The sequence below is a fragment of the Globicephala melas genome, chromosome 7 (assembly GCF_963455315.2).
Source record: "Globicephala melas chromosome 7, mGloMel1.2, whole genome shotgun sequence".
NCBI classification, from domain to species: Eukaryota; Metazoa; Chordata; class Mammalia; order Artiodactyla; family Delphinidae; genus Globicephala; species Globicephala melas.
The window spans coordinates 30,786,344-30,814,108 of record NC_083320.1 but is presented as its reverse complement, the minus strand read 5'-3'; the positions used below and the strand labels follow the sequence as shown (position 1 = coordinate 30,814,108).

Here is a 27,765-nt window from a genome sequence, read left to right as displayed (position 1 = left end):
GTACGTGGGCCTCTCACTGTTGTGGCCTCTCCTGTTGCGGAGCACAGGCTCCGGATGCGCAGGCTCAGCGGCCATGGCTCACGGGCCCAGCCGCTCCGCAGCATGTGGGATCTTCCTGGACCAGGGCACGAATCCGTGTCCCCTGCATTAGCAGGCGGACTCTCAACCACTGCGCCACCAGGGAAGCCCGGTCTTTGAATTTTGATGCATGTTGAATCTGTTGTTAGGAGTTACACAGAAAAGTCAGTAATGATCCGTGGATCATTGCCTCACTATGCCGCTGGGTGACTAAGTCTGCTGGTGTAATGGACCTATTTAGTAACAAGACAGCAGCCATATGAAACACCTGGGTGGATTAGATTTCCATCATCTAATGTGAAGTCACAAAGGTTTGGACAGCTGGGGCCAGTTCCACATCATGAGTAGAATATGACCCCTTGCCTACCGGATGCATAAGGTAAAAGGTACCTGAGGTCACTGCTGATCCCTGGGCTCCAGGAGTAGCTGTGTGTCAGCAAGGGAGGTCTCAAACCACAGTCACAAATGTTGGAAAAGTCCCCATGCAAGACAAGACAGGAGAAAGTCAGATTTTCCTCTGGCACTTTTATTAGACATGTTCCCTGTCAGGGGAGCCCAGTTTCTGTGTTTTCTGGACTGAGCTTCAGTTGATTGACTCTTGTTTAGAATCTTAAGTGCTATTAAGTAGAAACCATGCCTTCCCCATCAGAGGAATTAAGGCCCTGAGAGGCATTAGGTCCCTTTGCTACAGCACAGAAGATAGCATTTGGGGCATAGAGGCATTGGCATAAAACCATCTTTTGAGTGTTCCTAAGAGATAACAGTGGCTCCATCATGTCCGACTTTTTCCAGTCCTTCCAGGGACTTTGAATACTCCAATAAAATGTGATGATCAAAGGTTTCAAATGCAGCTGATAAATCATATAGATTTGTGCCCAGAATGCCTTAACTTGACTTATGGTTGTTTCTCATCTATCATGAAGGACTTGGTGATTTGAATTTGGTACTTTGATGTTGCCAGTAATTGTTTGCAACTGCAGCTCAACGGCCTGAAGGCATTGCTTGATTTTCCCCTTCCTCATCTTGTAAGGAACTAGTGAAGTAGACTTTCAGAGGCTGTTTTCAACTCAGTGGGAGCTGTGGCCTAAAATCTAGGACAAAAGAAAGGTTCCATAAACACTTCCTACAGACCAACATCACTTCCCTAATGAACCATCCCAAATGTGCTCCACGCTGAATCAAACAGTCCTTCCAAGTCCAAACCTCCTCTACTGGACACATATCCAAATACACTTTATGGTTTTTATAGGGGAATTACTAAAGAAACCATTTGGAAAAGATAACTCCGCTTAATCTTTTAGTCAACATGTTTCATATATTTATAATCTACAAATGTCTTTCCAAAATGTATTTTAATCAGTTCTTCAACACTTGAAAAAAAATGCTGTAGATGGTCTCCCTTTGGAAGCCACAGTGTTATTCAAATGCGATTAAAGTAAAACTCTCCCATTTTAAGACCTTCTAGTAATGTTCTTCTAACCAGATCACTCAGTCACTTTCACCTCTACTTACTTGGATCATGCCTGTTTTCTAGCTGAGCAAATATTATCAGTACCTGTGCAAGGATGTCCATCTCTGGCCTCTAAAATCATATGCCCCTCTGCCTACTATAAATATCTGAGTCATCATTTTATACCAGTTTATCAATTCATATATGTTACACATTTCAAAATTCTGTTTAGAAATCAACTCTCCCAAAGAATCTTTTCAAGTAAACTCGACTATTTTCCTTCTACCTCTTCCATAGGTTGCCATAAATCTTATGAATATAGATTATTCATAAATATAAAGGATGTTAAGACTGTAAACTAGAGAGAACTGAAAGATCAACAGGCAGTAGATCCCTTTGTAAGCTACAGTAACTGATAAGATTGTAGTTAATATTTTAGAGCCTCTACTGGAATTATTTAACATTGGTGTTGATGTCACTTTTATGCTCATTAATCATTAAGTTGCAAGGGTGATAACATATGCTGCATTAGTGTGATAGTGTTTGTTTTAAAATAAATGTTGATGCTGAAGAAAAAAAGTGTTAGATGGAGTGAAACAAACGTGACAGTAGCAATTTATTTACTTATTGGGGGCATAGACCCTTTTCACGACCCAAAAAAATTCCCTTGTCTGAGACATTTCAGAATCCAAAGATTTCTGAATTTAGAGGTTGATCTTTGTTCCTCTTACTGTGTTTAGTTCAATTCAGCAGGCATCTGTTAAGTACCCACTCTGCTAGGGATCCTAAGTGATTGACTGGGGCGAATTGCTTGCTCTCAAAGAGCTTACAATGTAATGTTGCCCTACCTTACTCTCCCCCCACCATCACTTTCTGTCTCTCGCTCATATTCCTGTTTAAGAACTTGCTTTATCCCTGTCTGTCTTAAATGCCCACATTTATTTGTGTACGTGTTTATTATCTGCCTTCCTTCAGCTATTTACAAGCACTACAAGATTAAGACCTTTGTGTGTTGTGTGCTGTTGTATCCAGAATGCCTAGAAGACTGCCTAGTATATTTTAAGCATTCGATGAATAAATTAAGGGGAGACAAGAAAAAATACACCGTTACAGATAAGACAAAACAGGATGTGATATACCCTAAAAAAGCACAGAAGCAGATCCACATTTTGTAGGGCTCTCAGGTATGAAACTTGGGGAGACTACTATTTAAGAAAAGGAACATAGATTTTACATACAAAAGTATAAATGACTGCTAATTCAAAATGAGAAAAAATTCCAACATTTTTTGAAAAATTAATAAAGCTAATATACTAAAGATGTCTGAAAATATGAAAAAATATTTTATTAATGATATATTAATTGACTGTATCTTAATGCTTAAAATAACTTTTTTCTACAGTTTTGACTGCATAATCTTTAATAATCTCTTCATATGTAAGATTTTTTTATACACTGAATAAACAGAATTCAGTCTTGACTGTAGTATGGTAATAATGTTTTTTTGTTTAAATAGTATATGTGATATATAAACATGGGGCTGCACACATACATTCTTGTAATCTGTGAAATGGCTACAGGTTTGTGTCTTGCTAGCATAGGAATTTTAATTCTATGCTACGTTTTCAAATATATTCCATATAGAAGAGGACTTCCCATTTGTCAAGATATCAGTGAGAACTGAATTATTTGATTACTGAATTACATATAATTTTGTACATGGAGTGAGTGAATTTTCCTCAGACTAGCACCTGGCTTTATACATTTCAAGTCTTACCTTCCAGCACCCACACTCTTCCAATGCTGGGTGCAAAAAGAGCCCAGTCATTTCATTATGTCACCTGGCCTTGTACTTTTGTATCGTGAAGCTGGATAAACCAACATAGTGGGTAAGAGGGATATACCTATATTCCTCCAAGAGGACCGGCATAGAACTATACATAGAAGTGTCTATAAACCACACAAATATATATAGTCCACTTTATTCAGATGAAATGTATCTTCAACTCACTTAACTGAATCTGGAAATGTTCTTGACCACTCTAAGTTCACCCAGCAGAAGGGACAGTATGCTGGAGGGGACATCAGAGTTGAAAGAGATAACAGAATTAACCTATTGCAATTAAGCTATTTACTTAGGTAAAATTTACAAAGTCATCTAATCATGTGCTCATGTTGCTAAGGTTCTACCTGGGAGCTTGTGAGGGCCCCTGAAGTTAGGCTTCATTAGCCCCCCCAGCAAATCTGTATCTAGATGTTACAAGGAAGTAGAGATCTTTATACCTTCAGGGATGGGCAGGATTACAACTGATTGCAGTAGTAGAGAATGATAATTTAGGGGGTAGAAGCAGCATGCACGCTGAGGTCAGAGTCTGCAAGGCGTTCGTAGGCAATGACACGTAGTCCCGTTTGGCGGATACTGCATGGCAAAAAATGCAGTGCAAGATGTAATCTGAGAGGTAGACTGGGGGAAACCCATTAGGTCCTTGAATGCCAGAACAAGAAATGGGTGGTTCGTGTTGCATGTCTCACATCCCTTCCATTCACCTCTATGATTCTGGAGCCTTTAGTTGGAGTCATTAGTTCAGGTATCTTTATTTGTTTGTTAATGTTTTGTGCTTTTTCTAGAGTGTATACCTTTCAGAGACCAGGGCCTTTGCTTCTGTTGAACCTTCACTGTAACTTGGCAGTGTTCTTTTATTTAAATCGTTTGAATTTACTCTTAACCTAAAATGACCACTTTTGAATTTCTTCCATCGGCATTGCCAAAATACAGTGTGCTTTGTCCTTTTATTGCTTGTCATTGTTCTTAATATAACACTTGAGACGTAGTGCATGTCTAAGACTTGGCATTAACTGACTTTCAATAGCATGAGAAAATTGATACTGCGATGTGGTTTAAACAATAGGAAAAACTGTAGATTTGTATATATCAACTGGATAAAATGTGAACACTTCAATAGGAGAGAAAGCATATACGCTCAGGAATGCGGCAACAATATATTTCCAATTGGAGGCATCACAATCTTCAGAGAAAAGTATAATTCCCGGTAAAAGTCAGTTACAAACCCCCTCACTTGTTTTTATAGCAGTGGCCCTCCTCTTTAAGCAGCTTTCTAAATACTATAAGATATCTTATCATGTGTCTGCTCATTCATAATTATTGTGTTGCTAGACTGTTGTGTGAATTGCTTGTGTTTGTTCCATCGTGTGTTGAACAGGCTTTTCTGGGGGTTCGCAATCCAAAATGAAAGAAAAACAGCACTGTTAGTCAACTTGAACTTCTTTGCTCCTTTAATGGCAATACTGGGAGTCTCTTTTCTAATGGAGTGATATTTAAGAGTAAAGTATTTGGACAGCTAAAATTCTGCTAAAATGTGACTTGGTTTCTCTCATGTGGTTTTTCCATCACGGTGTCGGAAAGCATGTCACAGCTGCTGCATTCATCACAGGCCAGGCACCAGACCTGGTCAGGCACTCCTGTAGTGAAAGTGATGTCTTCTCCGGTACTTTACCATAAATTGCGTTGCTGTTGATATCATTACCGATCTGTTTTATAGGTTTCAGTGAAGGGGAGTTTGTTAGGCATCAGTGGAAAAACCCTATCTCATGCCCACGAAACACACACACACACACACACACACACACACACACACACACCCTAGTTGTCTCCAAAAGCAAATGATGTACCACTTTCACTAATCTCTCTTTTTTTTTTAATTGAGGTATTTGAGGGTTAATAGGAAAAGGTTATTTAAATCATTTACAAGAGAGACCATGCCCTCTGAGAGAGGTGCTGGTAGGCCTTGACTAGTGGAGTCAAGCATCTTGCCAGATATGCCCATGTGACTATGGGTTGGTATTCGCCTTTTAGTTACTCAGTTCCCAGCACCCTTTCATTTTATCTTCCTATCCGAGTCTTTCCATCTGCTGACCTTTTTCGATGAAGAGAATTGCTACCACATTGAAGAGACATCATCCCCCTTACTTCCATGAGCTCACCCATGTAAAGTTGTGACCCCACAATGGAAAAGTGTCACGTGGATAAAACTGGAGTAGAAATCAAGTCCAAAAGACTTAAGAATTTAATTTCTCTGGACTTCAATTTCCTTATTGGCTCTATAACTCACAGAACTGTCTCTTTTCAGATCTGGAAGGGCCTTTGGTATAGCTTATCCAACATGCTTCCTTAGTTAACGCAGAGGACTTGGACTCCGAGGTACAACTCAGCTGTCTCCTGGGGGGCATGTAGTGCCAGGACCACCTTTAGAAGGCAGGTTTCCTCACACTCGCTCTTTTTGCACCGTATATCTGAAGGACATCTCCATACTGTAATGCCAGATGCATTCAACAAGTGTTGAAGTTCGAGATAATTAAAAGGCATTCTTCCAGGTACTGACTAGGTACAAAGTCTGTTATGGAAATGTACTGTATGAAACCGAGATACAGCTAATGCATCCTGTTAATATTATTAATATACTACTAATATCGCTTACCTAGCAGAGCATTTCTTTTGCTCTTTATCTCTTTTTAAGTCCCTAAATATGTTAACCATCTGCAATGTATTTTCATCAAGTGAAATATTTACCAGTTGAGGTGTATTTCAACAGCCTTTTCCCCCGTCTATATTTGTTTTGTTATTTATCCTAAGTGTAAGTAGCATTGGAAGGAGAGTGTGTTTTCTTTCTTCAAACTAGGTGTTTTGGTGACCTGCTAATTCAATAGCACAGAAGTAATCCTTCAGAGCAAAGGAAAACTGAATCTCTACAAAGACCAACCTTTACCCCTCTTTGCACAAAAATAGTTTATCGTGTCAACTCCAGTTCCTTTCTCCTCCCTTCCGCCCCACCTCTCCTCTAGACTCACCTCTGTGTCTCTGTTAACCACACGTCATTCTAAATACACTCTGAAAATCCTCTGAAGATTCTTTGGGAATAAAAATTCTGGTTTTCTCATTAGTTTGCATGCAGTGCCATTCGTAGGCCTGTGCTGATTCTTCCTGTTTTCCTTTGTTTACCTTGTGTTTGTCCCCATCACTCATTCTGAAAGCCAATATGATTTCCAGTATGAACTTCATACTCACCTTTATGAAGGCCCGAAAATCTAGTCTTTAATTTCTCATGCATATCAAGACATCTTAGATTAAAAGCAAATCATTCTAACCTTCAGTGGGCGAAGATTCATGGTTTTTGTTTTTTGCTGTTGTTGTTGTTTTTCTGAAACAAATCATAACAGTTGCTAAAACCTCCCTATTGCTTGTTCTTCCTCAAGCAAGAAATGTAAGAATGGTTTTAGGTTTCTTTCGGACGCTCCGCCTCCTTTGCTTTGTATGTCATCGAACTTAGTCAATGAACTTAGTCATTGCTAAGTTCTCCTGTGTCCTTCTCTAGTTTCTTACTCCATTTTTGCCTGTGACTGCTGAGTCCCTCTTTCTTCACATCGCTCTCCCAGCCTCTTCGTGCTTGGGGCCTCCCACTTCTCACAGAATGCCTTGTCAGTGTCTTAACTGGGACCCCCTAAAGCTTTCCCGGTGTCCATCACCCTAGGATGAAATAGCATCAGTGTTGATGACAAGCTGCCTGTTTGATTTTGCTCAGGAGAATCATTAACCATTCCTAAATAAATCCCTGCTCCTGTTCACCCTGCAACTTAGAGCTTGTGCCTTTGTGACGTTTGACACGGGACTCGTGTTTAAACCCGTTGTTTGTTTTCTCTGCCCACTGCATCATGATATGATGATTCTTCTGGATCTTGGTTCCAGTCTCTATAACTGCCTATCTTTCTGAGGCATCTTTCAAAACCCCCCAAACAGAATTTCATATATAACACACCATCTGGCATTCGAGCTGATTTCTTCCCAAGCGCATCCTCTAAACGGGGAAAGCAGTCCCTCCAGGGGTGTGTGTGTGTGCACCATTTATACCAAAGAGACAGCCACCTTTGTTTATGTAGATAACACCTTAAATTTGTGTTGGCCTTTATATCTTGCATGTTTCATTGATGTGCCAATCTGAGCCTTTTAACTAGCTGGTGCCTCTTTAAAAATTCTTTTCCCCAAACTGGATTTAGGTGACCCTCCTCTGGGCTCCCTTCGTTATTGGGTTCTCCAATAAGCCATACCTAACTCCCCTGGAACACTACAATGGGACCTACTTTTCTGTATACTGAAGTGTTCTTGTCCCATCTCCTTCTTTAAAAGATATGCTTAGAACAAGCACCATGGTTATTCACCTTAATATCATCCACCCCTTGTGTAGGCTGATGCATAGTGGGGCCTCAAGTATTTAACTGAGTGGGAAAACATAACGCAGTTGTATAAGACTTTATGCTTTAGTCTTAATATTTCTTATTTTATTTGGGCTCTGCAACCAGTGACTTTTAAACTATGATATCAAGGAATAATACTGTTCCTTGAGCTGAATTGAGGGCTTTTGCTTCTAAAATCTAATGAGTCTTTTCTCAGCTGAAAAATACCAATGGGTAGTATTTTTTTCCCTATTTTTGAACTTCCTTTCTACCTCATCATGTTTTTCTTAGAAGCTTAGATTTGTATAGTAAGGCTACACCTGATTTTACACAGAATTATGTTTTACGATTTTCATTTACATAGTATTCCAAGAAAATTCACTTGACTTTCAGGAGTTCAGCTTTTTTGAGCAGACAAGGTAACACTGCTCACAACATTAGCAAGTGCTATAACCTCCTTTTTCTTGTGTATGTGTGTATATGTGGGGAGGAAGTGGTTCCTGTGTGAAAATTAGGTATTGGACAGTACCATGTTTCATGCATGTCTTATTTTATTTCAGCTTTCCATCAATTCTGTGATGTGATGTTGTCATCAGGCTATAAATGATGAGACTGTATCACAAAGCAGTCCAGTGTCGCAGAGCAAGGAGAGGTGAAGTTCAGTCTATTTGATTCCAAAGCCCAGGTCCTCTCCACTGTCCCGACATTGTAGTTCTTAGTGTCTGATCTTTACTGTTAGATTATAAACTCCTTCAGTGCAGAGGTTATATTTTATGTACAGCCCCTTGTCCCCCACCCCCAGGAGTTTCCAAAAACCAAATGTAGTTGTCTCCCTCTCATTTCAGCCAGATGTGCCTTTTACCCTATTATATGTATATATCCAAGGATTTGCCCAAATCATCTTCAGTACTTCTGATTACTTTCTCTTACACAGTAGGATGTATCTTTCCTTGTCTTTAAAGTATAACTCAGTCTCACCTTCAAATGGGGCTTGGAATTTAAAAATTAGATTTTGGGCTTCCCTGGTGGCGCAGTGGTTGAGGGTCCGCCTGCCGATGCAGGGGACACGGGTTCTTGTCCCGGTCTGGGAAGATCCCACATGCCGCGGAGCGACTAGGCCCGTGAGCCATGGGCGCTGAGCCTGCACTGCGCACCGGGAGAGGCCACAACAGTGAGAGGCCCGCGTACTGCAAAAAAAAAAAAAATTAAAATTAAAAAAAAATAGATTTTAAATCACCATGTGAAAGGTTGTTTAAAACTCTCTGAGACAGCAGTTCCTATTTAAAGGTGCTCATTGGAGACAGCCAAGGAGAAATTAAGTGACTCAACAGGAGACATTTAAGTATGGAATACAGAAAAGTAGAGGAAAACAAAACTTATTCCTGATGAGTTGGCAGTACGTTTAAAAACAACATACAGATGGCCAAGAGGCACATGAAAAGATGCTCAATGTTGTTAATTATTAGAGAAATGCAAATCAATACTACAATGAGGTATCACCTCACACCAGTCAAAATGGCCATCATCAAAAAAATCCACAAACATGGGCTTCCCTGGTGGCACAGTGGTTGAGAGTCTGCCTGCTGATGCAGGGGACACGGGTTCGTGCCCCGGTCCGGGAAGACCCCACATGCTGCAGAGCGGCTGGGCCCGTGAACCATGGCCGCTGAGCCTGCGTGTCCGGAGCCTGTGCTCTGCAACGGGAGAGCCCACAACAGTGAGCGGCCTGAGTACCACAAAAAAAAAAAAAAAAAGTCCACAAACAATAAATGCTGGAGAGGGTGTGGAGAAAAGGGAACCCCCCTACACTGTTGGTGGGAATGTAAATTGGTGCAGCCACTATGGAGAACAGTATGGAGGTCCTTGAAAAACTAAAAATAGAGCTACCATATGACCCAGCAATCACACTCCTGGGCATATAGTAAAAAATGGTCTGAAAGGATACATGCACCCCAGTGTTCATTCCAGTGCTCTTTACAATAGCCAAGATATGGAAACAACCTAAATGTTCATCACCAGAGGAATGGATAAAGAAGATGTGGGACACCTATACAAATGGAATATTACTCAGCCATTAAAAAGAATGAACTAATGCCATTTGCAGCAACGTGGATGGACCTAGAGATTATCGTACTGGGTGAAGTAAGTCAGACAGAGAAAGAGAAATATCGTATGATATCCCTTATATGAGGAATCTAAAAATAAATGATACAAATGAACTTATTTACAAAACAGAAACAGACTCACAGATTTATAGAATGAATTTATGGTTACCAGAGGGGAAGGGTCAGGGGAGGGGATAGTTAGGGAGTTTGGGATTGACATGTACACACTGCTGTATTTAAAATGGATAACCAACAAGGACCTACTGTATAGCACAGGGCACTCTGCTCAATGTTATGTGGCAGCCTGGATGGGAGGGGAGTTTGGGGGAGAATGGATACATGTATATGTATGGCTGAATCGCTTTGCTCTGCACCTGAAACAATCACAACATTGTTTTAATCGGCCACACTCCAATATAAAATAAAAAGTTAAAAAAAAAAAAAAGATCTAGCTGCTTTACAGTTTGTTTGTTTGTTAATGTTCCAAATAGTTGGTCCACTGGTACAAAACTGAAGTGTCATCTTCTGGGAGACACCCTATAATACGGTGGCATATTGATTGACTATAGAAATGCAAATACATGCTATTATAAAATTATGTTTTAAATAATTTAACATTTTGTTATTAAAACAGCAGATACTGACAGTAAGTAAAGAGTCAGTCATGTCTTTAGAGTTGAAGGAAAACTATCTAGTGTGGCTTATTTGAGAAGAATATATTTGTTACCCAAGAATAATGTCTTTCTTTCTCCCTCCTTTTCTCTCTTTCCCCTCACCAACACACACACACACACACACACACATTCTGTATATGTGTGTATATATATATGTATATGTATATATGTATATGACTCAGCTGAAAAAACAACGTAACTGAAATTGTCAGTCACTGAAATATTTATTTCTGTGCCTCTAAATCAACATATTTTGTGACCTCGGTATCCCATACAGGTTTAACATGTTTTTTATTTGTTTGTCTTTTTCCAATTTGATATTATTGACTGTTGCAGTGTACTAGTCTGGGTTAAAACTCTGGAAACAAACCAGAGTTTCATGGAGTTGGCCTCATCCTCTGTTTAATTTTCAAGGTAATGGGTTGCTTCTGAGGATATTGCGTTTAGACTGGCTGGTTCACTTTGTGTTAATGGTAATTCAGGGGATTAACCTGAGAGGCTCTTAGTCTTTAGATCACCTGAAGGAGGGAAAAACGTAGTGGTGTGGAACTGGGACTCTATTGTCTAAGATTTTATGGTACTTTCTCTTACTTTTACTCCTCTTATTTTTTTGTTTTTAATATTTCTTTCAGAGAATAATTGCCAACCATAGAACTATTGGTATGTCACTTGCTTAAGAAATGTTTTAAAATAATACAACTGAATGTATATGCAACAGAGAAACAGACTCATGGATATAGAAAACAAACTTGTGGTTACCAAAGCAGAGAGGGAAGTGGGGAGGAGCAAATAAGGGGTACGGGATTAACAGATACACACTAATATATATTTAATAGATAAGCAACAAGGATATACTGTATACAACAGGGAATTATACCCAGTAGCTTGTAATAACCTATAATGGAACAGAATCTGCAAAAACGCTGAATCACTCTTCTGTACACTTGAAACCAGCGTGATATTGTTAATCAGCTATACTTAAAAAGTTTTAGATGGAGGTGGGGAATAATGTAGTGAAGTATCTATTAATAAAAAATAAATAATGGAATGTGAACTTGGGCTTTATAATACCTTTTGGCATAGTGTTTCCTCCTCAGTAGCACATTCATTTCTTATTATAAGTTATTTTTTAAGAATCAGTTTCTAACTGAATAAGGGTGAAAAGTATTAGCAATTCTATGTTTTGTTCACAGAATAAGGATGTTGTAGCACATAGAAAAATCAGATTTGTAAATAACTTTAAAATGGATTCACTTTTTATAACTGTACCATATAAAATGAGGTATGAAAAATGTTATTTTAAACTGCAATAGCTCGGGAGTTGGGGAATTACTTTCAGAATATTGATAAACAGAGGATTGCATTTCCACTGTTTCTTTTTTCCCCAAAGGCACACAAATAGAAAGTTAATTTTTATAAGAGAGCGATTGTTAAGTCACAAACAGATTTTTTGAGAGTTTCTTCTATAGTGACCAATTGTGTACGAAACAAATTCTTTTCGGCCTAATTGCAGGCTGAGTAGCTGGGCCACCCTCTCTGCTAAGGTTGAATTTCATTTGAACTTTCTAATAGTATGATCTGTTTTCAGAATTTAATAACTGACTCAAATATTTAATAGTGGAAGCTTTCATTATTAAAAAGAAATCAGGATATATTTTTAAAAGAACTAACTTATTTTCTTTATCAGTTTTATCTACTTTAGGAGAAAAGGAGGAGAATGAAACCATCTCTTTGTGTTCTTAAATAGACATTAATGCTATAACCCCAGCAAATAATTTATTTCAGTGTATATCATCATTCAAAAGAGTTGGGAAGCTCCAAATGGCAGTAATAACTATACTTCTAGCTCTCCTGAATAGAAAATTGCACTGACTGTGTGAACCTCTTCACTTGTCTGCTGGATAATCATTCATTTTAATACTCAAATATATTTTCTGGACCAGTTTTCAGTTGTACACTGTCAACTTTTGCATTGCCTAAGAGTTTTCTGTTGAGTAGAATGGCTTGTTTTGAAATGCAAGTGGGGACAGCTGAGAGCTGAAAGATTTTGTTTCCATGTGTCGTTCTATAAATAGATGACAAAAGATCATTAAATGGATTAATTTATAGGCATCCTTAGAAATAGAATGTTTTTACATAAAAGCATGTTGTAAACCTTTTTAATTAAATTGCATTGTACCATGCCCTCTCTTCCCCCCAGGGCATTCTTGACCTCTCACCTCTTGTTTTGTCCTACAGGCACTCCCCTGCTGGTGAGGAGAAGCAGCGACCCAGCGCCAAGCCCACCTGCTGATGCCAGGCCAAGCGCTTCACACCCCAGTGGCCAGAGTCTGAAACCTGTTATTCCAGTAGGTATCCTGCCGTTTGCATTCCTAATGAAAGATCAAAGCGCCTTACCCATAAACTAACTGGGACTTTGCCGTCTTAAGTAAGTGGAGAATTAGAGCTTTTGATAGGATATATAGTGTTAGTGATAATAATAAGTAGCAATAATAATAATAATAAGTAGATAATAATAAGAGCTTTTGATAGGATATATAGTGTTAGTGATAATAATAAGTAGCAATAATAATAATAATAAGTAGATAATAATAAGAGCTATTGCTAGTATATAGTTATAGTGATAGCTGTTATTTACAGAGCGCCAATTCTGTGCCTAGCACTGTTAAAAGGGCTTTACATGAAGTCATCTATGCTTCCACATCAAAGTACAAACATGTTGTTGTCTCCATTTCACTGATAATGAAATTGAGGCAGAAGGAGGTTTAGTGATTTGTCAGAGGTCACAGCTAGTAAGTGGCACAGCCAAGAATTTAACCCAGGTGGTTTGGCTCCAGAACCTAGCTCTTAACCAGCGCATTATACTGTTGGGTTTCCCATCCTTCTCCTTCATAATGCTCCGAGACAGTTTATCTATTTTCAGTATGTTAATACAATCCAGTGCTTTGTGAAGTCATAAGTCATACCATGGCGAATGGTGATAGAGTTTCAGGCTACCAGTATCGTAGACATGTGGTACCAGGACTGGGTTTCTAGATCTCAACATTCAAATTAAGGAAAAATAAAATTATATACCAAAAGTGCTTAAACCTAGGTATACCTATAAATGCTCTACTTAGAATTGAGAAGTTAAGTGGAGAATAGTTTCCTGAAGAGACAATGCTCTCCTTCCATATGGAGCTGTGGGATTTTTCTGCTAAGTCCTGAGTTGCTTTGAAGATTTGTAATTTTGGTTCATCCTCTGAAATAGCCTGAGAGTTAGATTTTGGATAATGGCTGCGTATCACTGCAATAGGTGATCTTCAATAATGTAACCATATTCAAAAGTCTCCTAAAAGCAAGTCTCTTCTCCATTTTAAGTCTCACTGTGTATAGTGCCTTCAGAAAAAAAGCAACATTTTTGGTATGTAGAGATGCTAAATGAGCTAAGTGGATTCTCCCAGTTTGGTATAAAATATTCTTATCAAGAACCAGTGTTAATGTGTGTGAGGTAGGAGTCACCATAATAAATCATGGGGTAGTTACTCATAGGTTTGCAGCAATATTTGGCCATGTTTCTTTTGGTAAGCAAGGGAGTGTCCCGAAAGTAGTTTAGATGTAATGTTTTCTCACTTCCCATCCTTATAAAGAAACATATTTAATGGAACATTACTTTAGTAAAAATCAGGTGTATGTGTTCTGTTCTAATGATGAGTACAAACAGAACCAGTATGTGGTATGCTGTGTGTGTGTGTGTTTAATGCCCACTGATTGAGACCATGTTAAGCCTGAATATATTGGATTGGAGGAAGAGAAGGACTATAAAAACAAGAAGAATTACATAAAAGAGAAAAAAGTATAATTCACTGCTTATTTTTATGACATTAATACACCCTGAAACAAAAGTGTGATCTGTGTTACCATGATTTACATGCAGAAACCCCACCAATATTAGGTCTGTGTTTCTATCACTTAGGCTCTGTGTTGAGACCAATTGAAAATACAACAATATAGCTTGCCCTAGAGGAAATGAGGGCTACTATCTTTCTGCTAGGTTCTGTATCCTTACCAAAATATGATATTGTTGAGTTCCAAGTTGGGGTGTTTGGAGAGGGAGGTATATTATTACTAGCAAAAATGCAAATTCTAATTCAAGAAGAAATGCTGGCTGAAAATCCTTTTACCTAACCTATGCAAGTTATCAAACATGGGTCAGTCCCTATGTATCAACAGTAGAAGGGAAAGCACATTTCCTCCTTCCCTCCCAGAGTTCTCTGTGGATGATGAAGTTCAGACCTGAGACTCAAAGAGGAAAATCTGGTCCTTGCCTTGCCACAGAATAATGGCACATCCTAGGCTTCTCTTATCTCAGTTGTAAAATGATCTTCATGCAAACTTTAATCCTTAACGTTACAAGGAGCAGGCATTGTACCTTATTTATCTTTCTTTCTCTAGTCCTAAGTACATGGAAGGTGCTCAGTGTATGTGTGTTGGACGCAAGACTAATATTAGTCTGGAAAAAGTCCTAGAAATTCTCAGCAATTACCCAACTTTTCTAACTCAGATATTCTCTCTGCTCCCCCAAAGAATCTGCCAGGTGAGTGTTTACCTGCCCTAAGGTCTGGATCACCCCAGGCAAGTGTAAAGTTAGTAAGTGAAGACATTTAGGTGTGTCTATTTTTTACCTAGAAGAAAAATGCAGTTTGTGTGTGTGTGTTTGTGGGTGTGTTTGTGTGTGTGTGTGCGTGTGTGTATGTATGTATTATAACTCTGTTCCTTTATCCCTGCACATCCTAACTCGTGGGCTGGTCAGACCTGATTGTCCAATATCATAGCCACTGGCTACGTGTCGCTATTGAGTATAAGACATGTATTTTAAGTGTGGCATGCACACTAGATTTCAAAGATTGAAATATGAAAAAAGTAATGTAAAAGATCTCGTTAATAATTTTGTATTGACTACACATTGAAATGATACTATGGTAAACCGGATAGAATAAAACATATTTAAATTGTTTTCACCTATTTATTTTTACTTTAAAAAAATGGCTACTAAAAAATTACATCTGTGGTTCATATTCTATTCCTTTTGGACAGAGTAGCTCTAGACCGAAGTAAAATTGGAAATAGCACTAATGAAATGGTTTGAGACCCTTGGGAGAAAGTTCTTTGAGTTGCACGATATCTCTGGGATAACAGTATGATTAGGTTTGCCTGGGGCGATCCTAGTTCATGCCTGTTGTTCTGGCGTATTTATTAATAGTTTCCCCGCTAACTCTCAGAGGTGTCCATGTATGGATGGTAAATTACGTGGCACCCTCCACATAGCCCTATAGTCACTTGTATTGTTTGTTCAGTGATCAGAGGAGTAGCCTTTCAAGGAAACCATGGAGACATAAGAACCACAACTCTTACATGGGAGCACACTGCAGAGAGTGTTCTGTGTGGCAATGACCTGAGCCCAGGTAGTACAGAATCTGAGAATATGGATTCTTCTCCATCTCTCAGATTCTCCTCCACTTCAGCAGCACTGTACTTGATTCCTATGATTTGATAAGCGATGACGAACGTGGGGAACATGTGATAATGTACCCATGTAGCAACGAATATGAAAAATAATTGCTTAAAAAGCTCTGTTCAATTGCATTTCATTTCAATATCCAAGAAGAAAGGCAATGACAACAAAATTTCCATCTCTTAAACAGAGTGTTCATATGTAAGTAATTCACAGATGGCAGAGCCCCAAGTGGGTTATATTCAATCATTCCCAAGAAATGAAACTTACTTACAACCCACAGCATAAGAAGCTGTAAGGATGAATATTTGACACATTTGATTATATTGAAATATTGCCTTTAAAACCACAGTTGATGATTGTTATTTTTAGTTGTACTTCATTAGGCTTGCTATAGGGAGGAGAGTTTTCTCTGATGTCTGGAGATATGTTTTTGAAATGTTGGAAAAGTGGCACTTGTTTTCTGGCTGGTGAAGTTATTACGTATTGGTTATTTAAGATGTACACCATCAAACAAGTTGGAGTTTTAAGAAAGGGTTTAAATTAGAAAAATCAGATCCTCTGCAAGCTTCTAATCCTGTGTATACTGCAAAGCCACTAAATCTCAGTACTTGTCACTTAGAGTGCCACCAGATAAACGGCACAGGAATTTGTTTCCTTTCTTCCTCTTTTCATAAACCTATCCAGTTAATCAGAAGAGCATGATTATTGATGTGCAAATAGTAATGACTATTTTTCAAGGAGTAGAAAAGTCAATTCTACTGACTGCTTTTGAATCAAAGAAAGAGAATCCTGGGGGCAAGATATTGTAGTGAGAGCCTCCCTTATGGGCAGTCTTACCTTCCTTGCCTTGATTGTAACCTGGTGTTCTTGACTTACGGGCAAGCCATAAAACCAGGTTCTTGAAATTGATGTTCCTGAATTTGCGGATGGAAGGGAACTCTAAAACAGATGTGATTTTTTTTTTCCCCTTAATATCCGGTTAACTACCATGGTTGTTTTGTGTTTTAATGACTGTTTATAGTTTCACGTTTAACCCCTAAGGCAAAATGATCCTGCAGGGTGAGTAAATTAAAAAGTAGATTCCTGAAAGTTATAATGCTGTGGTTGTTCTCTTTGTTTGTTCTAAAACTATTACTTGTCTTGATTCACCAAAATAAATTAAGACAATACTGGGCTGTTTTTTTAAGTTTGTGTCTATAATATATACATTTCATTTCAAAAAATAACATGGCAGTTTTTGAAGTTGTTAAATTGGAACTCCATGGGTGGGTTTCAGAGGGTCTGTTAACCCTCTGAAGTTTTATGCCATGGCATGGTGTGTGCGTGCGTGTGTGTGTGTGCGCGTGCGCGCGTGTGCGTGCGCGCGCACGTGCACTTCCTGAAGGGGCTCTGTCACTTATCAAATGTTAAAAGGAATACAAAAGATCGAGAACCACTTTTTTGGGGGGTTTAGGATGAAATAATATGGGAAAGCCACCAATTCTCAGAGTATGATGAGTGATAAGGAAGTAAAGTGGAAATTGCTGCTGTCCTCCAAATGTGTATTAAATAATTAAGGTTGTTTCATCATAGTATTACCTTTCCTTTCCAACACATAGTATGTAAATCCAAGATATACAGATGAATGGAAGTTTTTGAGTTGCTGCATTGAGAGGTCCAAAATAACTCTTTGGTCAGTAACAACACAGTTCGTAGCAGCAGTAAGATTGGGGGAAAGGGGCGCCAACCCCTTGGGAAGACACCCTGGGGAGAAGAACTTTTTCCAGTGGTCCTGTGTTTTCAATAGGAATGAAGAGTGAAAATACAGTATCCAGTATCAGTTTTGTGGAGTTTTTGTTATTTCATCAGCAAAGATGATGGCAGGTAGCTTCCAGTGAGAGAAAATCTTTCCAGTGAGTAGAAGCATTCTCTTTGTGTCTTGCATATATGTATTGATTGGAGAATTTCCCCTTGGATGTCACGTATATTGAAGTTATTATAGCCAGTGTTGCTCCTGGATTAAACACTTTCAAATCCATGAAAGGAATTGCTGAAATATTACAGAGAAAGTTAAATAGCTTGGCTTTTCGGATTAAAATCATCAAATCGTCACTGACATGTCAGAGGACTTTTGGTTGTGGGTTGCTGACTGTCAAAATCCAACATAGGAAATTATTGAAAATTCTGAATGACCAAATCATGTTTTTCTATCCATTAGATATACAATTCAGCAGCTATAGAAATAGGGGAACAAAATAATCATTGTAGACTCTGATATAAATTAGAAGGAAGACTCTATTCATTGTCATGGAGGAGAGATGGATACTGAAGAATGAAACGGAGGGAGAAATAGCATGTAATATATAATCTCATTATTTAGAGATACTGAAGCCTACAAAAGGTTTTTCTTTTTTTTTCCCCCTCCCGACACAGTGATTTAATAATAGTCCTGGTGTTTGTAACTCCAGCTGTTCACGCTGTGTGCTGATAAGCCAGAGCTTGGAGACACATTGCAACGATGGTTTTCATATGGCTTTGTTTTTAAGAGATAAAGCTGCCATCCAATATTTCATGGGGCCAAATGTTTACTTAGTTTGGCAACTTTAGGCAGCTTAATTTCTGAAACAGTTACGTTTGTAAGACTCACATTCAACTGGGGAAAATCTAGAAGCCCAGTTTATTCTGTGAAAGAGTTTTTCACCAAACCTTGCAGGAGTTGGTGAAACAAATTTCGACAGTCTGAATGTCTGTGCCATGACTAATGAAGGAACCTGGGGATTGTGACCCCTGTTTAGGTGAGTGCTCTCCCATCGGTCTTCTTGGGGCTAGTCCAGAACTGAAAGTCTAAAAAGAGGGATCACTATTCAGAGGCCAGCTTCAGAAATTAAAGAGGTAACCATGACATGTCGTCTTTTGCTGTTTAGATTGATCTGCGCGTAATGAAAATTGAATGAGTGTGCTTTTATGCCACCATAAATTGATTAATCCCTTAGATGTCCATGACCTCTGCCATGTGCCATCTGGAAAGCATAAGGCATGGTCCCTGTCCTCAGGAAACTTACAACCCGGTTGTGAAGACCAGAGCTAAAGCAATTAAGCCTAGCAATGCACCAGCGAGTATCAAATCATCAAATAATATATTTTTAACCATTAAAATTAATGTCCTTTGCCTTTAGTCTATACTCTGCTCAACCTGTCATGGGAATTACCATGTGTACTATCTCTAGCTCTTATCTCACTCAAATATAACTGCTTCTTTACATGTCTGTTACAAGACGGGGCTTCTTAGGGGCATGAGCTGATGTATTCATTTTTGTATGCAAACCCCCAGACACAGTACCTGACACATAAATATGATTTAGATGATTAAAACTTTTACTTCTGAGCTGGGCAAAATGAATTCAATTCAGCAACTTTTAACTGTTTTGTAAAGACGTGTGAATGTGTGCGTATGTATGTGTATACATATATACGGATGTATACACACACATATGTATATATGAATTAAAATGTGAAAATTGTGAAATTACCTGTATACATACTGCTTTTCTCCCTGAACAGCTTTAGGTTAGGATTTTCTGCTTTAGGACTGTGTTACCTGTGTTTTTTAGTGTTGTCAAGGGGAGAGAGATATTTAAACACAAGTTCTCCACTTGGAGTTTGTGATGTGGATGGGTGGCTGAAGTCAGCAGTTTCAAGTGAGGCCTGATTCATCTTCTTACAATTTTAGCAATGACTCCATCATAGAAGTTGATTCTGAGAAAATAGAATTATAGGAAAAGAACAAACCTTGATAACTCTAGAGACAAACATTATAAAGCCTAATTTTGTTAGTGTCCGTGAAATGTGAACAAAGAAAATAATTTAATAGGCAGTCAATGGAGTCAATTATCTGAGTTCTACCTCTTTGTAATAAAACTGTGAGTTCTATCATGAAAAAGTTAGTAATCTCAGTAGTTACAGCTTTTTAATTTTCTAATAACTATGTTCAAAGAACTTAGAAAATCCTTGATTAGACTAGAAATTTCTGGACAAGATTCCTCTCTTATAGCCATCATGTCTGAAGATTTCCCCTTCAAATTTTTCCTTATATTCCATCTTCTTTAAGAAGTTCTTCTGGTTTCAAGTGATTTGGAAGAAAATAAAAATAAAAATCCTCCTATGTGAATTAATTCAAGAGCATGGGAACATTTACAAGGTGTTTCTTAGCAAAACACTAATAAGCATCTCATGTTCATAGCATGGGCAGATGTGATTTGACAGTGTTGTTTGAAATTTGGTAAAGATGCTGTTTAAGGTAGCTTTACTTACCTGATTGCATCAGTAACTCTGTGACCCTGAGAAAATCATTTACATCATGGATGATTTCTACAGAAATTTTGTGTCACTAATAGGAAATAATAAATAGAAATTCTATATGAACTCCTGTTGTTCTTAAGGACTCAGACACCCGAACTAGCAACTTCAGGGTTCCCGATGTAAATTATTAACTTGATTGGTATGGTATGAATTCATCTTTAAATTTCCTTTTAAGGTCTCAATATTTGTTAGTGCTCATGAAATGAGGCTGTATTTCTATACAAAACACCAAACTTTATTGCTCAAGGTAATGATATCAAGAAATATATATTTTTTAAAAAGCTAAATACACAAAGGCAGCAGCATAAAAACATACATACATCTACATATGCACACTTAAATTCTTTGGAGGAGAGTGCTGCTTAAACCTGTAGACTAAAGTGCAAGTAGATCATGTTACTTTAAAGTGAAAGCTCAAGGGTATGGATCATGTCTTCTGTAAGTTCTGATCTGCTCTATGCACCTTCTGTGTTGTGGACGTTTACTGAAGCTTGATGGCAAGGAAAGAGTTAATGAAAGTTCACCTTGAGAAGAAACAAGACAATCAGTATTGAGAGGAAAGGATTTTTTTTTTCTGCCCCCTCTGAGCATGGTGCAATTCTTAGAAATCTCTTCTGATGGGAGATTTTGTTTTCCCTCACAACCTAAACTCTTCTGAAGTAAAGGTTTCATTTTGTTTTCTTCTTTCAAAATCTAGTCATCGAATGACACTGTACAGACATTTAAAAGACTTTTCTCTTTCTCAAGAGGGTGGCCCCTTTCCTAATAGCTCTGTACTTTAAAATGGAATTCTGATTTAAATGAATCACATTTTAAAAGTAGCTACTGTGTGTGTTTCACGCTTGTGGAAACATGTAGCGTCCTCGAAAGCAGCATGTGAGCTTGTCACCATACAGCTTTTGATGTCTGATTAGACGATCATAGGGACATCTGGAGTGAGTTAGTTTTGAAGTTGCTGGTGTGAGGCACTGGAGAATCTAAAGCCTTCTGACAGACTTGAACCAGTGAAAACATCACTACTTTTAGCAAATCTTTTTTAACCTGCAACTGGCTGACAATTTTCTGACTGACGTAGCCCTGATGTTTTCCAACTGACTTTCCAGCCCCCTTTCTCTACAGAACTCCCTACCTTTCAAGCAAAGAATGGGTAAGCGGCATTTGTTGTAAAAATCATAAAGGATTATCCCCCTTTAAAAGGAAGAGGCAGATTCTTAATCATCCCAAGTCAGAATTGATGGACTTGCTTAAAGAAATTGTATTGTCGCCTTTTCTTTGCCTTTAATTTCAGTCACTCTGTCAATCACGCATGTTTCTTAATTTTTAAATAAAATATGTTTGACACTCAGCTATGTTCTATGAAAATCCAAAGATAGTCATCCAAAGCAGTTGATATTGCTGTAGTGTTATACCACAGTTTTAGAACACCTATCAAAAGTTCATACATTTATCTTGTCAAAATGTTATTTGAATAGTCTTATTAAAGGTAAGTATTGTTTGGTTAAAGGTTGTGTAAATTGTCCAATGAGGTTTTACTGGTATAAGATGATTCCTCAGTATTTCGTAAATAAAATTATTGTATACCTATAAATATCTGAATATATTTACAAAATTTGACCATGTCCTTCTCCTGCCCTGAAGCAACTGACCATTTCCCAGGATATATTTTAAATTTCTTGGTATGCCTTTTTTTTTATTGTAGTAAAATACATATAACATAATTTTTAACATCGTAACCATTTTAAAATGTATGGTTAGGTTTCACTAAGTACATTCATATTATTGTGCAACCAGGACACCGTGCCTCTCCAGAACTCCTTTCATCTAGCAAAACTGAAATCTATACTTATTAAACAATCAATCCCCATTTCCCCCTCTCCCTAACCCCTGGCAATCACCATTCTACTTTCTGTATCTATGATTTTGACTACTCTCGGTATCTCATATAAGTGAAATCATAAAGTATTTGGTTTTTGTGACTGGCTTAATTCATTTAGCATTGTTCCCTCAAGGTTTATTCATGTAGCCTGTGCCAGAATTTCCTTCCTTTTTAGGGTGAATAATATGTATATGAAACATTTTGCTTATCTGTTCATTCATTAATAGAGACTTGTGTTGCCTCCATCTTTTAGCTATTGTGAATATTACTGCTGTGGATGTTGAGTATACAAATATTGTTTTCAGACCCTGCTTTCAATTATTTTGAGTATATACCCAGAAGTGGAAATTCTGGATCATATGGTTATTAAATTTTTAATTTTTTGAGGAGTCACCATACTGTTTTCCACAGTTGTACCATTTTATATTCTCACCAACAGTGCTCAAGGGTTCCAGTCTTTCTACATCCTCACCAACACTTGTTATTCTCTGCTTTTTTAAAATAGCCATCCTTATGGATATGAGGTGTCATCTTGTGGTCTTGATTTGCATTTCCCTAATGATTAGTGATGTTGAGCATGTTTTCATATGCCTGTTAGTCATTCATATGTCTTTCTTGGAGAAATGTCCATTCAAATCCTTTGTCCATTTTTGAATTGGGTTGTTTGTTTTTGTTGTTATTGAGTTTTGGGAGTTCTCTATATAGTCTGGATATTAATCCCTTATTTGGATAGAGGATATGCAAATATTTTCTCCCATTATGTAGGTTGCCTCTTCACTCTGTTGACAGTGTCCTTTGATACCCCAAAGATATTCATTTTTCATGAAGTCCAGTTTATATACTTTGTTGTTGTTGTTGCCTGTTTCTTTGTTGCTGTATCCAAGAAATCATTGCCAACTTCGGTGCTGTGAAGTTTTTGCCCTATGTTTTCTTCTAAGAGTTTTAACTCTTATGTTTAGGTCTGTGATCCATTTTGAGTTAAATTTTATATGTGGTATTGGGTAAAGGTTCAACTTCATTCTTTTGCATGTGAATATCCACTTTTCTCAGCACCATTTGTTGAAAATACTATTCTTTCCCTTCATCCTTGTTGAAAATCATTGACCATATGAGCAAGGGTTTATTTTTGGTTTCTTGGCATTACTTTTTACAGCCTAACCTCAGCCTATATGTTTAGCTTCATCTCTAGCATGCTGCCTGCAGTTTCTCACATGTGCACAGAATGATCCTGTGTGTCTTTGCCCAGCTGTTTCTTCTGCCAGGCAAACGACAAATGTCATTCATCCCCTTTCCCCTTAGTGAACATGCAGTTTTCTTTCAAAACCTAGTGCAGTGGTCTTTCTTTCACTAATCCTTCCCTAACCTCTCTCTGTTTAATTAACCATGTCCTGCCCATGGCACACTGTCATATCCTTATTATAATTCTTCCTACCTCATGTTATAATTTTCCACATTTTGTAATTCCCTTACTAGACTCTGAACTCCTTGTGAGTGGATCGAATTTTCTTTCACATACCCAGAACGTAATATCTTTCCTAAAGAACAGGGGGCACTTATGAAAGGTTTATATAAAGAACAGAATGGAGTACATTTTCCTATCACATAATAGCCTATTTAAATTGCAAAGCAATTTAATTGCAGTTTTAGTAGCATTAATCTGCATGCTAGGTCTGCCAACAGATGGCCACGTAATACTACCCGGGATGTCAGGGAGGGAGGGCCTTTCTTTGCTCAGTTCTAAGTTCATGTCAGATGTGGACACTTCATTATATATATTTAAATATGTTATTTCATCCCATAAAAATCTGCAAGTTTGACTTTATTTACTCTGTTTCATAGATGAAGAAGCTAGGGCTCACACAAGTTAACTCATTTGCCCCATATTATGTAGCTAATAAGTAGCAGTGCTAGAAATTTTACTTCAGATATGTCGTAATCCTAAGTGTAACCTCTTTTCATTCTACCACTCAAATCAAATGTTAACCTTGGAAGTAGCACCCTAGAGTCTATACCTTTGTCCCATAGATGCTGCCATTGCTCAACTGCTTTGGGCAATCTTTAATTGAAACTGCCTTCAAAGCCAGTTTATGAGGTGCTTCCTACAAAATATATATATATATATATATATATATATATATATATATATATATATGTTGTTTAATCATTTTATACTCACATGTTATTTTTCCACCAAAAATGATATTGTTCTATTTGATGCCACAATTTATACTGTAAAGTTGGTCTCAAGTAGCTTGACTGTTTATACAATTTAGATATTCCTATGCAGCAGAAAGATGTGCCCCACACACACACACACACACACATCTGATGCAGGCATTAAAAATATTTATGGAAGTGTAGATTCAGGTGTGCTTTAGCAGCAGAGTTTTATAGCCATTCTTTGTTTATCCAATTGTCTAGTGGTTGAGACAACTAGGTTTTATCCCTGACTCATCCATTGGCTCTTTGTCAAGGCAGGCAAGTATAATTTTGTTCTCCGTCTGGAAGAAGATTGTCTTTTCTCTTGCACACAGTGGAATTGCAAGGTTAATGCCTTTTGTCTTGAGTATAGCATTTAGCAGACTGTGGATCTTAATATATGTTAATAATAGCGATAATAATGAATGTTGATAATTAAAGGTCTTTTATAATTACCAAATTTCTGATGTGTGTTAAATATAATTAAAGGGAAATGATTTAAATTAATATGCATGCACACAAAAGCTAGAGCTAGCCACAGCTTTTATTTTTAGCTTCTTAACCAACATCATGAATGTGAATCCAGTATTAGGTCCAATTATTATTATAGTTTCACTCTGGTCATGTATGGAGAACCCATGCAGGATCTGGAAACTAGAATTGCATCTGTTTGAGTTGAGAAACACACTAATGAATGGGAAACCACAAAGGACTTTTGTGATTGGAGCTTGACCATGTGAAATTGTGCATCAGACATTATTATAATCTATTGCCGTAACAATCTCTGAGTTCCATGAGAGAAAGGTACTTTTCCTAGAAGTTGGACACTATCCCTGGAGTGGGTAACAAACAGATCTGCCTGGAAGGGCTCTAAAAGGTGTAGGTGGAATAGAGGAAACAATGTTCGTAAATAATTTCCCATGAAATTCAGCTTGGAGATTCATCCTTTGAACTCAGATTATTTCATTTTTTTATTTTATTTTATTTTTTAAATCTTTTTTGGAGTATAATTGCTTTACAATGGTGTGTTAGTTTCTGCTTTACAACAAATTGAATCAGCTATATATATACATATGTTCCCATATCTCTTCCCTCTTGCGTCTCCCTCCCTCCCACCCTCCCTATGAACTCAGATTATTTCATAAGGTACTAGAGAGGTAGGTGGGAGCTGAGAATTCTGAGAGGCAGCAGGCTGAAGTGGTTAAGAACATGGACTCATAAGCTTGACTGCCTCATTCAAATCTAGTTCCACCACTGAGTAAAGGGGTGATTTTTGTCAAGTACGTCCCTTGTTTTGGTCTCACTTTTCTCATCTATAAAATAGTGATAACAGTACTTACCTTACAGGGCCATGTTGAGAAATAAACAAGCGGTTATTTGTAAAAATTCTTACAATATATAGTAAGTACTATATGTGTTTGTTAAATAAATATATGTGTTGGATTTGAGTCATACATGAAGGAGGAAAGGGTGGTAGGGTGACGTGGACTCTACAAGCAATTCTGAGAGTCAGTTTTTTAAAAGCTGACCTTTATCAGGTTTAGCTTTAATTTAAGGAAGTCATTTAGCACACAGCTAGAAAAAAATACTGTTTCCAAAGTTGAACATTAAATGTATGTAAATGTTAAATGTATGTTGAGTGTCTTTTGTTTATAGAGACCCTTCCAGTTTCTTTCCATTTGGGTTGGGGGGAAGGAAAAAAAAAAAGAAAAGAAGAAGAAAAAAACAACCCTCCAAAGACCAATTCTTAAAGCAGTATTGGAACTGCATCAATGAATTCATCCCTAGTTTTCCTCTCTTGATGTGAAATGGTTTTCTTCCTTGTAAACATTTTGTTTAAATTGAAAACCCAGAAAGAAACAGGAAAGGAAGGTTATTAAGAAACAGGGCAATTTCTAATGGTTCAAACGTGTCATTCATCTCCTGTACTTTTCTGAAAGCCCTGCCCTTTGGTGTTTCCCTAGCTTGCTCTTCTGCCCCCTTGAATCACTTTTCTCACTTCTCTGCATGGCGGACACCTTCTCATCTGCTAAGGCCAGGCTAAAACATCACTTCCTTTTTATATCTCTTTTCAAAATCCTACTCCCTGGCAGAAGTTTGGTGCCGTTTCAGCAGTATTGTTAATGTATGACATAGCGTTTGTTGAGATCATGACGAAAATATTTTTGGAGGAGCAGTATTTAATACAGGACCGAAATATCAGAGGCCAGAGACAAGATACCTAGAGAGCACAGTATCGGTGCCCCTCATATCACACACTGGTTCCCTGACTCAGGCATACTCTGCTGTGCCTGGAGTTGAGCCAACTCTTTCCTTCTAGTTCTGTGGTCCCCCTCCCCTGCATGAGAATGGATCATACTTCTGCCATGAACAGTATCATGAACACTTATCATTTTTATTTGTATGTTTCCCTCCTTCCTTTGGAGTGGAGGTGCTCTGAGGGCAGAGAATGTGCTTTTTGTCTTGGTAGCCTAGCACTTAGCATATGGTAGGTATTTAATAATTGACTGAATAAATGAATGAGTGATAAAAATAGTGGACAAGCAACTGGAAAGAAAGAAAGAAAAATGAACAAATTCTCAGATTCTGACAGATTGATGTTTTTATAGAGAGAATATTTTAAAGGCAGTATTGAAAGAATACATTATTTTAAAAGGTAATGTAGATAGTATTTTTTGTTGTTCTTTTCTACATTCACTGTTAAATGATGAACAAATGGACTTCATTCAGCATGAAAAGCATTTAGCTATCTCTACGTTACAGCCTAAAACAGAGCACACATAGACCTCTGAGAACATTATGCCATTTCTGCATTTTTAATATAGTTCAAACCCAGTCCCTCCAAGTCACTTTCCAGCTTCTTTCATTTTAAACATGCTGGAAGTGGTGGGGGAGGGTGTTTGTTTGGAAATGATTATAATCATTTAAGTTCAGCGGCTGATCAGCGCTTTCTTAACAATTTGAAAATATGTAATTTAATTTAATTATCTGTGTATATTTGGGGGATTAATTATAGAACCTACCAAAATAACCATTTAATGTCAAAATTTGAGTTTTTTTGGACTTCTCAATCTGTTTTGATGAATAGGTAAAGTAGAAATTGGAGACTTTGTGCAAGTTGTAAAGGTACTCTATAGCCATTTCTTGTGCGACTGCACCCATGTGATAGACAGCCTTTGGGTGAAAAATTTTGTTTTGCCTTGTGTCTACCACATATAGTTAAACTGACTTACTGCACCACGTAACCTAAAACAATTTACCTTAGGAATTGCCAAACTGAATTTTGGTTTTATGGTTCTGGC

The 27,765-nt window shown here is 37.8% G+C and overlaps 1 protein-coding gene across 4 annotated transcripts in view; it reads left to right on the top strand.

Moving 5' to 3' along the window:
* Positions 1 to 27,765, top strand: part of PARD3B (par-3 family cell polarity regulator beta) — a 1,048,345-nt gene that overhangs the window by 447,794 nt on the left and 572,786 nt on the right. For 3 of the 4 annotated variants that reach the window (XR_009564558.2, XM_060301965.2, XM_030854060.3), the window contains exon 4: positions 12,792 to 12,901. Coding sequence is in view for 2 of the 4 variants with exons in the window: in XM_060301965.2 (XP_060157948.1) it covers positions 12,792 to 12,901 (110 nt within the window). In the remaining 2 variants the exon portion in view is untranslated. Of the gene's footprint in view, positions 1 to 12,791; positions 12,902 to 27,765 lie in introns of those variants that run through there. The other variant, XM_060301967.2, reaches the window with a different exon arrangement.